General features: G+C 37.6%; 1 protein-coding gene across 1 annotated transcript in view; it reads right to left on the bottom strand.

Moving 5' to 3' along the window:
- Positions 1 to 13,243, bottom strand: part of UGGT2 (UDP-glucose glycoprotein glucosyltransferase 2) — a 95,233-nt gene that overhangs the window by 54,206 nt on the left and 27,784 nt on the right. The window contains exons 10-13 of the mRNA XM_086611302.1: positions 12,091 to 12,151; positions 5,647 to 5,738; positions 4,047 to 4,197; positions 2,915 to 3,034 (exon numbers count right to left, since the gene is read on the bottom strand). Coding sequence (XP_086467428.1) covers positions 2,915 to 3,034; positions 4,047 to 4,197; positions 5,647 to 5,738; positions 12,091 to 12,151 — 424 coding nt within the window. The remainder of the gene's footprint in view (positions 1 to 2,914; positions 3,035 to 4,046; positions 4,198 to 5,646; positions 5,739 to 12,090; positions 12,152 to 13,243) is intronic.

Raw genomic sequence — 13,243 nt, 5'->3', positions numbered from 1 at the left:
TTTCCTTACAGAGCTGGAATAACTTCCTTCCTGCATTCTTCAGTGCTAATCCTATGTATTCCTTTTGTTGTCCCAAAACTTGGGTTTGTCACCCAGTGTGCAATGAGTCAAACCACACACGGAGTGGAGGTATTGACTTTTATTACATGTATATGTATATATGGGTGTCTGTCCCAAGACAGCAAACCGAAGTTCCAAATTGAGTTACTTATACAAAACATTAACATATTAATCTCTCTAATACACATACATTGTTATTCTGTTAAACGATTCGTTAAGATTTCTTCACCTACAATGCAAATTAGAATGCACGCTCAGTTTCCTACTTCTATTGATCTCTTTTGAGTAGGTGGTATCATTTGGGTAGGTGGTCACAATCTCCCCCAGCTGGAATTATCTTTCCCCTAGCTGCTGCTTTCTTTTGGCAGACCTAAACAGGTCTTCATGGGCTGCTGATTAGGTGAGTGATTCATCACTTTAAACTTCTGCTTTAGACAGGTATATGCAATGGCACATTGTTTTAAGATCCTAGTTCTACAATTGCCCTAAGTCTGATAGAGTTAGTTTCTAACCCATAGTATTTTGACATCAGTTTCATCTCCTGAAGTACACATCAAGGCAGCGGCAGCAAACCTTTTGTTATTTCACATCTCCAACTGGCAGTCTTCAACGACACATAAAAGAAATCTCATTGCTTGAACAGGAAACGTGAGCCAGTGGCAAATCTTCTATGAAACTGACAGCATTGTCTAAAATAGTCTCACAATGGGGCATGCATTCCCTCCTTTCCTCTAAACCTTCACAGCCTGCTGCTGCAAAATTTCCATCTTCATCTTTTGTCTCTGAATCTTAGCAATGGTGCTATTTCACCAATTAATTGTAATGGTGACTCTGAAGGATTTCAATAAATCAAGAGGCTACTTTATAATACAGTCAGTTGTCTAGTATAAACAGAGAAGATTAACAATTTTTTTAAAAAGCCTGAAGCCCAAGAAATACAGGGGAATTAAAATACTGCTTTTTATGACATCATCAAAAGTAAAGAATATTTCAATTAATTGAGTGCAACATTCATGAGTTAAATGTCCTGAGAAATCAATCAGCTGTAAAAATAGTTTCTTCTTGTTACAAAGAACACTCGGCTGTTAAGATCAACAGGCTCATGAACTCCAGTTTTAGGGTCTCCATGTCAACTTCATCTATGACTCCTCACTCCTACATGTTTTGAAGAATTTAATTTGAAGATGTAGTCTTGGATATGTCCACTGTCTTTGTCTATTATTATCCTTTAGTTACATGGCCAAATAGAGAAATGTAATGATATATATGTATTTACATCCTGATTAGAAAGAAAGTCCATGTTACCAATAAGGTCTTTTTTGTAGAATGTAAAGTTTAACATTATTTATACTTCTGGAAACATTTCATAGAAATAAATCACTTCATCAAAAATAGATCTGCTACAGTCAACATCTAAGACTGAAATACCACTTCTGGAAATCAGACTAATAATCACACATGACTCACTAAAAGAAAATTTTCAGTACTATAGAATCACAGAACGGTTAGGGTTGGAAGGGACTGTAAAGATCATCTAGTTCCAACCCCCCTGCCATGGGCAGGGAAACTCTCCACTACACCAGGTTGCTCAACACCTCCTCCAACCTGGCCTTGAATACTTCCAGGGATGGGACAGCCACAACTTGTCTGGGCAACCTGTTCCAGTGCCTCACCACCCTCTGAGTGAAAAATTTCTTCCTTATATTCAATCTCAATCTGCCCTCTTTCAGTTTAAAGCCATTGCCTCTTGTCCTGTCACTACACGCTCTTGTAAAAAGTCCCTCTCCAGCTTTCCTGTAGGCCCCCTTAAGTACTGGAAAGCTGCAATAAGATCACCCCGGAGCCTTCTCTTCTCCAGGCTGAACAGCCCCAACTCTCTCAGCCTGTCTTCACAGGAGAGGTGCTCCAGCCCTCGGATCATTTTTGTGACCCTCCTCTGGACTCGCTCCAACAGCTCCATGTCCTTCTTATGTTAGGGACTCCAGAGCTGAACACGGTATTCTAGGTGGGGTCTCACGAGAGTTGAGTAGAGGGGCAGAATCACCTCCCTCGACCTGCTGGCCACACTTCTTTCGGTGCAGCCCAGGATACGGTTGGCTTTCTGGGCTGCCAGTGCACATTGCCGGCTCATGTTGAGCTTCTCATCCACCAGCACTCCCAAGTCCTTTTCCTCAGGGCTGCTCTCAATCTGTTCTCTGCCCAGCCTGTACTTGTGCTTGGGATTGCCACGACCCACGTGCAGGACCTTGCATTTGGCCTTGTTGAACTTCAATAGGTTCTCACCGGCACACCTCTCAAGCCTGTCAAGGTCCCTCTGGATGGCATCCCTTCCCTCCAGCGTATCCACACCACCACACAACTTGGTGTCATCAGCAGACTTGCTGAGGGTGCACTCGATCCCACTGTCCATGTTGCCGACAAAGATGTTAAATAGCACCAGCCCTAGTACTGACTCCTGTGGAACACCACTTGTCACCAGTCTCCACTTGGACATGGAGCTGTTGACCACAAATGTTTGAGTGCGACCATTCAGCCAATTCCTTATCCACTGAGTGGTCCATCTGTCAAATCCATGTCTCTCCAGTTTAGAGACAGGATGTCGCGTGGGACAGTATCAAATGCTTTAGACAAGTCCAGGTAGACGATGTCAGTTGCTCTTCCCTTACCCACCAATGCTGTAACCTCATCATGAAAAGCCACCAAATTAGTCAGTCAGGACTAGTAGCAGACCCACATAGAAAACGAATTTCTAACCTATGCTAACAATGAACACAGCATGTGTATTTTTCAGTATATTTTCTGTCCATGTTAAAATACACAAGCTATGCAAAAAAATTCAGTTCTCCAAACTTACCAAATTATATAAATTGCGTCTAACCTGCTGTATAACTCCGGGAAATGCAGGCTTTAGTAGGTCCTGATAGCTTGCAGGCCACATGCTATAGCGGTTATCTTGTTCTATATCATTAACCCACTAAAACAAAGAAGTCAGCCATTTAAAAAGCGTATATTAACCACGGAGTAAAATATGTATGTATAAATAAAGTTATTTTAAAACACATGGAAAGCCTGAAAAGAATAAAGTGTTTTATCTTCTTTTTGAAATAGTAACAGAAAATAGCTTCTAAAATTAGTATTTTTTTTTCCTTTTCAATCAGACTGTTCAAGTTTTTTATTTGCAGTACATCATAAAACTAATAATGAATGGAAAAGGAAAAGAGATCCTTTGTACTCTGTATCAGAATGTGAATAAAAGCATTTTTTCACGTGTGCAAACCACTTTCACAATACAAAGGTCACAACTCAGATATGTACATAAAACAGCACAACCACCTTGTAAAACAAATGCAGTATTTATCCATAACCTGCAGCAGCACTTTATATATATCAAAATAACTAAGTAACTAATATATGGCTGATTAGTTCTTCTACTGTTTTCTGTGCAAGTCTGTCTATATTTGGCAAACAGAAGAGTGAAATATAGTTCTTCCAGGTGAAGAAAACTAGTATTTTAGTGCCTTTTTCACTGGTCTATAACCTTTGTAATGAAAACTGCATAAACTTTGAAATAGAAGGAAAGAAAAGCAAAGCCATTGGACAATTAGAAACAAAATATTTAGGTTCTCCACAATTCAATTATCATATCTTTAAAGTACGTTTAGCAGTCTTGCATAATACAAGGATTTTAAATAGCTTGATTAATTGCCATAAAGTCAAATTCTATAGCTATGAATGTGCAATCATTCTTAGATACGTTCCTCTCTCCTTTTAAATATCCTACATCTTAAAATTTTAATAAAGTATAGGCTAGAGAAAATTACTTCTAAAATATATTGAACAGGTATCACTCTCCAAAATATTTTACACTGCTTATTGTTATATGGTTTTATGTCTAGTATTTTAACTACATTACCAAAAAAGACAGATTGTCTTATACATAGTATCAAATATGTAACATTTAAATAAGTAATTGTTTATTTACTCACTATTATTGAAGAGTGACGAATATCTAGTGCATAACTGTCATCTGCAGGATGTATATGCAACCTCATAAATTTACTCAGGATCTCCTCTTTGATTCCAAGTTCATGAAGGCCATGCATCACTTTTCCTTCCCGTTTAAGAGTCTCTAAGATACTTTTTCAGGAAGAAGAAAAAAAATGTATAATGTCTACACAGAACTCTTGTCATAATATAAAAGGAAAAAACATTTCAAAGACTTAAAACAAGGATTATTTTAGTGTTAAAAATAATTATATTCTTCTGCAGAGTCAAATGTTTAAAACAAAATCAATTAATAATACTACACTTTTACACCTTCGAATTATTTCAAAATAGAATTATAACATATAGTACAAATAACAGGAAGCTTTGCAAGCGTGTAGAGAAGCAGGTGGCAAGTCACAAAGACACAGACAAACCCTAAATCTGCATCGCAGCAGAACCTGGGAAACAGTGTGGAGGAAACATAGCTATTGTTGTAAAAGAAAACTCTTTCCCAGAAGACTCAACAGCACTCCGGCAACATTTGTTTCAATCTGAAAATTCAATACCAGAACTGAAACAAACCTGAAGTACTGACCTGGTAGAACACAGCAGGCAAAATTTTCCAAACGTGTTTATTTCTATCTTGCTTTATTTTGGGTTTTCTATTCTGAGAAACTTCTTCTAAATTATACTGAAATTAAACCTAGCACTAGCAATAAAAAGCAGTATTAATATTAGCATCATTATCAAAAAAGATGCAAGTGACTCCATCTCAAAACTCTGGCTGAGCAAAAAAAAAAGTAAAAATTAGAAGTATAAATGTTAAATCCAAACAAGCTAAGAATCTCCATGAAGGAGAAGAAAAGACATTTTGAGTTTAAACTAGAAAATAAAAAATTTTAGACTCTGATAAATCATAGGAAAATGAAAAAACCCTCAGCCTTAGCATCAGTAGATTTACCAACAGTTTGCAGGCTACCAAAGCTGATTTTGAAGTAGTCATGTCCTGTTGTTGACAACATACGGAAGAATGGAAAGGAAAATGTTTACAGTTTCAGTGCTTGCACAAAAGAGGCAAGTCACACCCAAAAAAAATTATACTATAATTACACAAACTGGAAAAAGATTTCTTATACCAAAAACCAGATTAGTTCTGCATTAACAGAACTATATATAAAAGGTGGCCACAGACTCACAAGCATGCCAAAAATAACCCAAGGTGTATCTAAATTTGATGCCTGCAAGTTCTTTGTAATTTTTAAGAAACAGGGATGTGAAAGCACTTAACTTACATTTTTAAGTGCTTTTCCCACCTCTTTATGCATATATGTTGGATTCCTTCCATTTCCAAATTTATTTTACACAGTGAGTCCTAAAACTGTAAGCAAATTCTAAAACATACACCGAGAGAAAAGAGGGTTCTCAACTACTTATACAACGTTCACGTTCAAAGTAAAACCACTGTAAATCAGTATTCCCTTTATTGAAGCACTTCCTGGCCCTCAGAATGCAATAGATGACATTATTTATCACCAAGAGCACAAGTCCTCCAGTATTATTTGTAATTCTGTAATTTTCGAATAAAAGATACTGTCTTACCTAAACGGATCATGAAAATCCAGGTCAATATGAAGGCCATTTAGAAATAAACGTGCTTCTCCAGGTTGGATTCCAAGTATTTCATGAAGATGCTTAAAAATAAGAAGTACTGCTAACTTACCTAGGTATAAGTCAGCACTAAGACACACATACAGAAATATAAATATATAAAATTTTAAGTAATTCTACACAACAGACATCAAATCTCTTCAACAGAATTTCTTCTTTTAGCTGAATCTTGTTGGTAAAAATATTGACAACATACTTTTATTAGTGCTATTTAACACAGTTTCAATGCTTAATACAAATACAAATGAAAATCCCCGCAAAACAACCTACAATGTCCTTACCTGTAAAAGGTATAGACAAGAACACATTCTCAGTGTCTGTCAACAGAAGGCGAAAATATCCACAAATACAGAAATACAGCTCAAATTTTTGAAAAATTACCCCCAGTATATTCCTTCTGCATATCCATTCACTTCCTAACAGAGATCAAAGGGTGACTTTACATGTGTCTTTCAGACCTTCATTTGAAACTAGCTTCTCAACAGCTTAAAATTTTTCATAATTCCAAAAACGCGTACTTGCAATTGTTAGGGGGAGGTAGGAAAGACAGACTAGAAACACACAATCTCATTTAATAAAGGGGCCTTGGAAAAGATATAAATCAGAAAGAGATAGCATATATTTGCTTTGCAAAGAAGAAAAAAAATCCACAATAAATGAATACAAGAGGAAGGAAGTGTTCAGAGAGTAAGGTATGCCTTATTTTATTTCGGAGAGCTGTGAGGCACCACACTGTTCAATCTATAGTGTCTGTAGCAGGATACGCAACAGAAATAACAGCAGCAGTTTATTCTAACTCACCCCATGAGAAGCAGTCAGATTTCCAGATCTGTCTTAATTCCCAACAGAGGAATGGAAAGTACCAAAAATAGGCAGGAGAAAAGCAAGCTGAGAAAAGATTTATTTTTTTTCCCCCCCATTTAGCTCCCACTTGCTGAACAAAAAGCATGCTTTGAACAAAAGTACACTCAGAACAAGCGACTCAGGCTGCATCTATTACTCCACTTATGAGCCTGTCACTGAACAAATGAGAGAGAAAAATGAGACAACATTGAAAGTTATATTACTCCTTTAAAGTAGTGTGGTTACTTTCACACAGCTAAATGTAAGTAAACTCAAAAGTTAACTGGCTTGTGGCATTTTAAGTGCAACCTCACATAAATGAGACAACAGTGCTCTTGAAGCTCCTTGTAATCCAACAGATTTGCATATTACTCATTACTCATTGAAAAGGTACCATATTCCTGAGTATATATAAACATTTTCACAACCCAAAGCAGAATGGAAATATGTAATGGCACTTAATGTATGAAAGACAGGGCTCTCCATGAAGGAAAAATGCAGCTGCGGTAAGCGTGAGCCTAACACAGAAAGAATTTTTATGGAAGTCCTAAACCTGTCCTTGACCTTGAAAAACAGCTTTTTGAAATTGGCAAATTTACTTTATTCTAACAGTGTAACCTGAACTTTGCAGTGCTTTCCTTTCTTCTTTGTACGGAGATTTACGAAAAAGTAATAATTAGTTATGTTTGTTATGAAGTAACTAAATACATATCTTCAAACTCAGATATAATGTGAAGAATATGGTGGATTGGGGGGGACCGCATCCCACTAATGCTAAGAAATAACCAGAAAGACTTTTTTTTTTTAAATTGTCAGTCATTATCTTTCATGAAAATTTTAGTAGGCACCTAAAAACCAGATGTCAGTGGCCTTTCAAAAATGAAGAGCATAAATGTATGGCAGTAAGTTCCCTATGGTCAGATAAAGGAAAAGAGAGATATAATTTAATTACTTTTCTAATTTATAAAATTCACTTTATTCCCAATCTTATACTTATCTAAATTACATAAATGTGGGTTTTTGTATGTTTCAAAACTTGGTACAGAAGAGGAAGGACTTCTGTCTTCTTTATAACTAACTGCTGCTTTGGGTTACTCTGGCCCAAGTGCAGGACTTGATACTTACCTTTGTTAAACCTCATGCAGTCATTAAAACAAAAACTAGAAGTAGCGTCTTGTGTCTGACATTTACATTTTTCCTACCACAGCTTCACAGAGAATTACATGCTCTCCCAAGGTCTCACTCCAAACATGCCTTCTAAGCAGTCAAAATTCATAGATACCTGACAATGTCAAGTGCCCTTGCAACAGGTGAAATTTCTGATCATTTTAGCTACACAGAGTTTGACCCTGAGACACAAGCAAAATGAGCAGAAGGAACAACAGGCAGGCACACAGTGATGAGACTCCTCTATACCAGGCAGAGAAGCACCCAAAGTCCCAGACATATCTGAAATTTTTCTGTAGTTAGCCAATTCAACTTGGATTAGAGTTTCAATATTAGTGTTGTGTCACCAAGTATCGTGACCGCAGAAAAACTGCCCTTAATGCCACTGGACTGAAGGAGTGAACAATAAATACAAAGATGATTACAGTCTCAAGAAATCTTACCAGCATCCTTCAGGGCTCTTGTGCAGATCTTGTGAGATCAGCTAGAATAGGCTCTCTTGAAGCACTGAAAGCACTAGCATTTAGGATAAGAGATTTCTTACCACTACTGAAAGCTTACTGGTCAATCCTAGAAGCTCAGATACTCATGTAAACAGAGATACTGAGAGACTGCAACTGGCTGATGTAGGCCATAAAAATCCTAATACTAACTAAAATGAATGCAAGAGCAATGACAAAATCATCAGCCTGAAATGGGATTCTAAAAGGTTTTCAAATCCTTCAGTAGGAAAAGAACTGAGCTGAATCAGAGCTGAGACTGATTATACAATTTTGATGCTAGGCACTTGATAGTTCAGAAGAGCATCCATTTTGCTTAACAGCTTTGATGGAAGGAGTATTCAGGCATCCAAGACTAGAATTCAATGCTGCTAATACTCATCTAGTATTTTCTTGCTAAACTATCAGCAAATTATTGCACTAGAAGTTGAGTTGTGTTTAATGAGATTTTATTTTTTATCTATATCAGTTCTTTGTGTATTTCTTGCTTATGTATTAATTCATTACATCTAAATCATCACACGTCTTTCAACTTTTAATACCTCTATTTCCTCCCATTGCATTTCCTATTTGACTTTCATTATCTTGAGAGGGAATCATCCAGTTACACACAGCATGAGATCATATCTCTCCTGCTGCTAGATGGATGTACTGCAGTTCAAGAACGTACATGTCAATTTATTGTGCTCTAGCAGCAGTGTTCAGGAAGTTTCCCTACTTTTATTCAACAAATTTTTAGCTCTTAGCTGTCTTAAGGCTTGTAGCATGGTATTTAAACCTAGTCTGATAGGTGTCTAAGACTCGGTTATAGTCAATGTATTTATACAGTCATAGAATCATAGGGCTGATTCAGCTGACCATCCACACAGATGCCTTATCCTGAAAAAAATGACATTTGGGTATCTTGGACTGGACCTGTGTGGCTATCTTGGATAGCCTGCGGCATCTCAAATGACATCAGGAATCCAGGTTTAGGCAACTCAGTCATGTCCCACAAAACAACCATTAACTGAGCTAAATTGTTTTCGATGTTCATTGACTACATCTTCATTACCATAACAGGAGTTTAGATACCAGATAAACGTGCCTAAATGCAGACATCTTAATTTCAAATCAAATCTTAGTTACTTTTACTAATCCTTATATTTAGAAATAATAGCCAAATTCCTGATATATCTTTACTTTTTCTGCATTTTGGGGTGGAGCAATAGTTTTTGATTAAACAGTTGTTTTTTATTTTTGTGTTAACAGAGCTGCAATTTGAGCAAGACATTGTAAAGACTTCATCAAGAAACCAGGAAAGTCCTGATACCAACACTCTTACTCTGGAGAAACTATGATCATCAGGGCTTAGTTTTGCTTTGTCCTGACTATAACCTTAAGAACAGAGATCTAGGAAAATGTGTGTCTCAGATGTATACAGAAAGCAATGAAGTGGGATGATTTGCTCCCTCAAGCAAAAGCTATGGCACTTCTCACTAGTGCAAGAACAAGAGGTTTGCATAATGTTGAGCCAACTCTACAATCCCTGTGAAAACGCAAGAATCAAACATGCACCCTGCACACAAGAAAGCTGAAGGGGTCAAGAAGGTGAACTGCTGGGATAGTGAAACGTCTTCTCAATACACCAGTCCCACATGCAATCACCTATGGGCAAAAAAACCCTATACAATTGTTTGCATAACTGTTTACAAGGACGGAACACTTGAGCATGTCACTATAACATTCTTCTGCAGAAGCTGGCTGCCTATGGCTTTGCTGGATCAAAAAATTGGCTGGACGGCTGGGCCCAGAGAGTGGTGGTGAATGGAGTTAAATCCAGCTGGAGGCCGGTCACCAGTGGTGTTCTGCAGGGCTCAGTGTTGGGGCCTGTTCTCTTTAACATCTTTATCAATGATCCGGATGAAGGGATCCAGTGCACCCTCACAAGTTTGCAGATGACACTAAATTGGGAGGTAGTGTTGATCTGCCTGAGGGTCGGGAGGCTCTACAGGGGGATCTGAACAGGCTGGATCGATGGGCTGAGGCCAACTGTATGAAATTCAACAAGACCAAGTGGCAGGTCCTGCACTTGGGCCACAACAACCCCCGGCAGCGTTACAGGCTTGGGGAAGTGTGGCTGGAAAGCTGCACAGCAGAGAAAGACCTGGGGGTGCTGGTCGACAGCCAGTTGAACATGAGCCAGCAATGTGCCCAAGCAGCCAAGAAAGCCAACGGAATCCTGGCACGTATCAGAAACAGTGTGGCCAGCAGGAGCAGGGGAGTGATTGTTCCCCTATACTCAGCACTGGTGAGGCCACACCTTGAGTACTGTGTCCAGTTTTGGGCCCCTCACTTCAAGGAGGACATTGAGGTGCTGGCGCGGGTTCAGAGAAGGGCAACAAAACTAGTGAAGGGTTTAGAGAACTTGTCCTATGAGGAGAGGCTGAGGGAGCTGGGACTGTTTAGTCTGGAGAAGAGGAGGCTCAGGGGGGACCTTATCGCTCTCTACAATTACCTGAAAAGAAGTTGTAGGGAGATGGGGGGCAGTCTCTTCTCCCACGTTATGAATGACAGGACGAGAGGGAATGGCCTCAAGTTGCACCAGGGGAAATTTAGGTTCGATATCAGGAAGAATTTCTTTACAGAGAGGGTTGTGAAGTATTGGAACAGGCTGCCCAGGGAGGTGGTGGAGTCCCCATCCCTGGAGGTGTTTAAAAGCTGTGTGGATTTGGTGTTGAGCAACATGGTTTAGGGACCCTGACAGTGCAGGGTGAATGGTTGGACTCGATCTTGAAGGTCTCCTCCAACCAGATGATTCTATGATTCGGGCAGGAAACGCTCAAGCCTGGAAAGTCTTACACTAGTTTTGGATGATGGTGAGCTCTAACATATTTATGTGAAATTTATGCTACAATGGAGATGACAAGCTCTTTATGAGATGGCTGCATCAGTGCAACAGGGACATTGTTCGCTTTCACTGTTTTGGAAGGTGGAAGTAACTGGAAAGGCTTTCCCCTGGAGATATTAGTCTTGGCAAGATAAGACTATTCTGAATGGACACAAAGCAAAAAAATACATGTAAATGTTGCAAAAGTACAGGAGTGACGTTAAGAAATAAATCCCTTTCACTACAGTGGTTGGTTAGTCTTAATATCATACGAAAATACCTGTTCTGAAGATCAAGATTAAGGACAGCGCTACGGATGTCATTTCATGTGACCACTCCTAAAAGCAATGGTGGCTAACATTTGATTTTAACACTTGAGAGAAAAAGTTAAAACTCTGAACTGAGACAGAAAATACAACAGATGTCATGAACTCTACAAATGCAAAGTGGCATCTTAAAATACATCTCAGATCAGTCCAAAATCACATGAACAATGACTCCTCATGCAATATACATGAGATGCAGTGTACCAAGGATGAAAATAAATCCACAATCTACCACAGGTTATGTTCAAAATACCTTGTAGAATAGTTGCATGTGTGATTTTGAGAGCGTAGAAAGCTCAAAGCTAGCATCTGCTGACCATAATATAAGGTGCAGGCCTAGATTCAACACCAAAGCTCTAGAAAAATTGATACCTATTTTGCTCTCATAGCACAGAATTTATGACTTGAATACAACACTCCATAAAAATTGTTTGTCTCTTTGTCTCATTCTGTAAAATCAAAAGAGTGAAGGGAAAAAGCACAAAGAACAGCAGAAAGTGAAAAATTTGAACTCAGTATTTCAATCTTATTTATTTAGTAAAAGATGTTTAGAACAACTAGCTCTTTTTCTCTGATAGAAACCATGTGAAAGTTGCTACACTAATAAAAATCTTCAAAAGTAGTAGTATGATAGTAACTCAAATATCCACTTGAAGAAATCAAAACAAACCTTCTGATTTTCTTCTATTTCATTTCGCATTTTCTTGTCTACAGGCACTCTAGTCAGTGATCTGTAAAAATAAAATTTTGGTATCACTCAACCACTGTATCTAAAAAATGCATTAAATAATGTCAAATAAGTTATTTTAATACCATATCCAATGCACTGTAATTGAAGAATGCTGTAAGACTTAAAAAGAAGAGTAATGCGGTATCATAGATATCTTACTTTCAAAACAAATATTTTGTTCTGCGTTACTCCAGTAAACCCAGGTTTCAGATTTATTAGGTTTTGTTACTATTATGTAAATCTGTATGGGGCTTTAAGAAAAACTGGAGTCATCTTAAACCTGAAAGTTAATGAAACTAAGAACGATCCTACCAAGTCAACTTCAATATTTGCGGATAATAAAGCAATTATTTAATAACATAAATCCTCAACTCCCTTAAAAAAAAAAACTGATTTAGATTAGATCTTGCTAGTAAACTTCACATTTTTCACAATACGTCAGAAATAACACATAAAATCGATTTATTTTAAACAAATAGTCAGGCTTTCAAGGTGATCAAAGAGACCACTTGTTAAGCGCAAACAATATGTGCTTTGTTTATAAATATTACATGATTCATCCCAGCTAAATACCCTTTTCCATTCACTGCCTCTAAATGCTCTGGCAGATTATTTTTGTCACTGTGAATCCCTTCACATCATAAAAGAACAATAGAAAATCAAGAAGGAGCTGTATTTATACCAACCCATACTTGGTGGGCTTTCCTTGGCTCAAAATGAGAAAGGTTTAACTCAAACTGTCAAAGACAACACTAAAAAACAGTCAACATGTTTCAAATATATTTTTATCAGTAGTCATTGGAGGATGAGCTTAATTTGCTTATTATTGTTCAACTAATTAAACTCATAAAACTTTTATTATCATACTGCTAGGCACTCTCTAAGCACATAAGCAATGTACTAAGTGTATTCAATGCTGAGTAAATACATCTTATACTCTACTACTTTCTATGTTCACTAGTTTTGAAATAAAAATTGTAGAATAGAAAGAAAGAAACTACAAATTTTTCTGTTGAAAAAGAAACATTGCTGGTTAAGATAAAAAAATAAAACAAACTTGTAAATACAAAGAAAAGAATATCTGAAGTCAAAT

Source organism: Tauraco erythrolophus, chromosome 1 (genome assembly GCF_009769465.1).
Source record: "Tauraco erythrolophus isolate bTauEry1 chromosome 1, bTauEry1.pri, whole genome shotgun sequence".
Classification (NCBI taxonomy): Eukaryota; Metazoa; Chordata; class Aves; order Musophagiformes; family Musophagidae; genus Tauraco; species Tauraco erythrolophus.
Note: the sequence above shows the minus strand (reverse complement) of the source record. Positions and strands in the feature narration are given on the sequence as shown.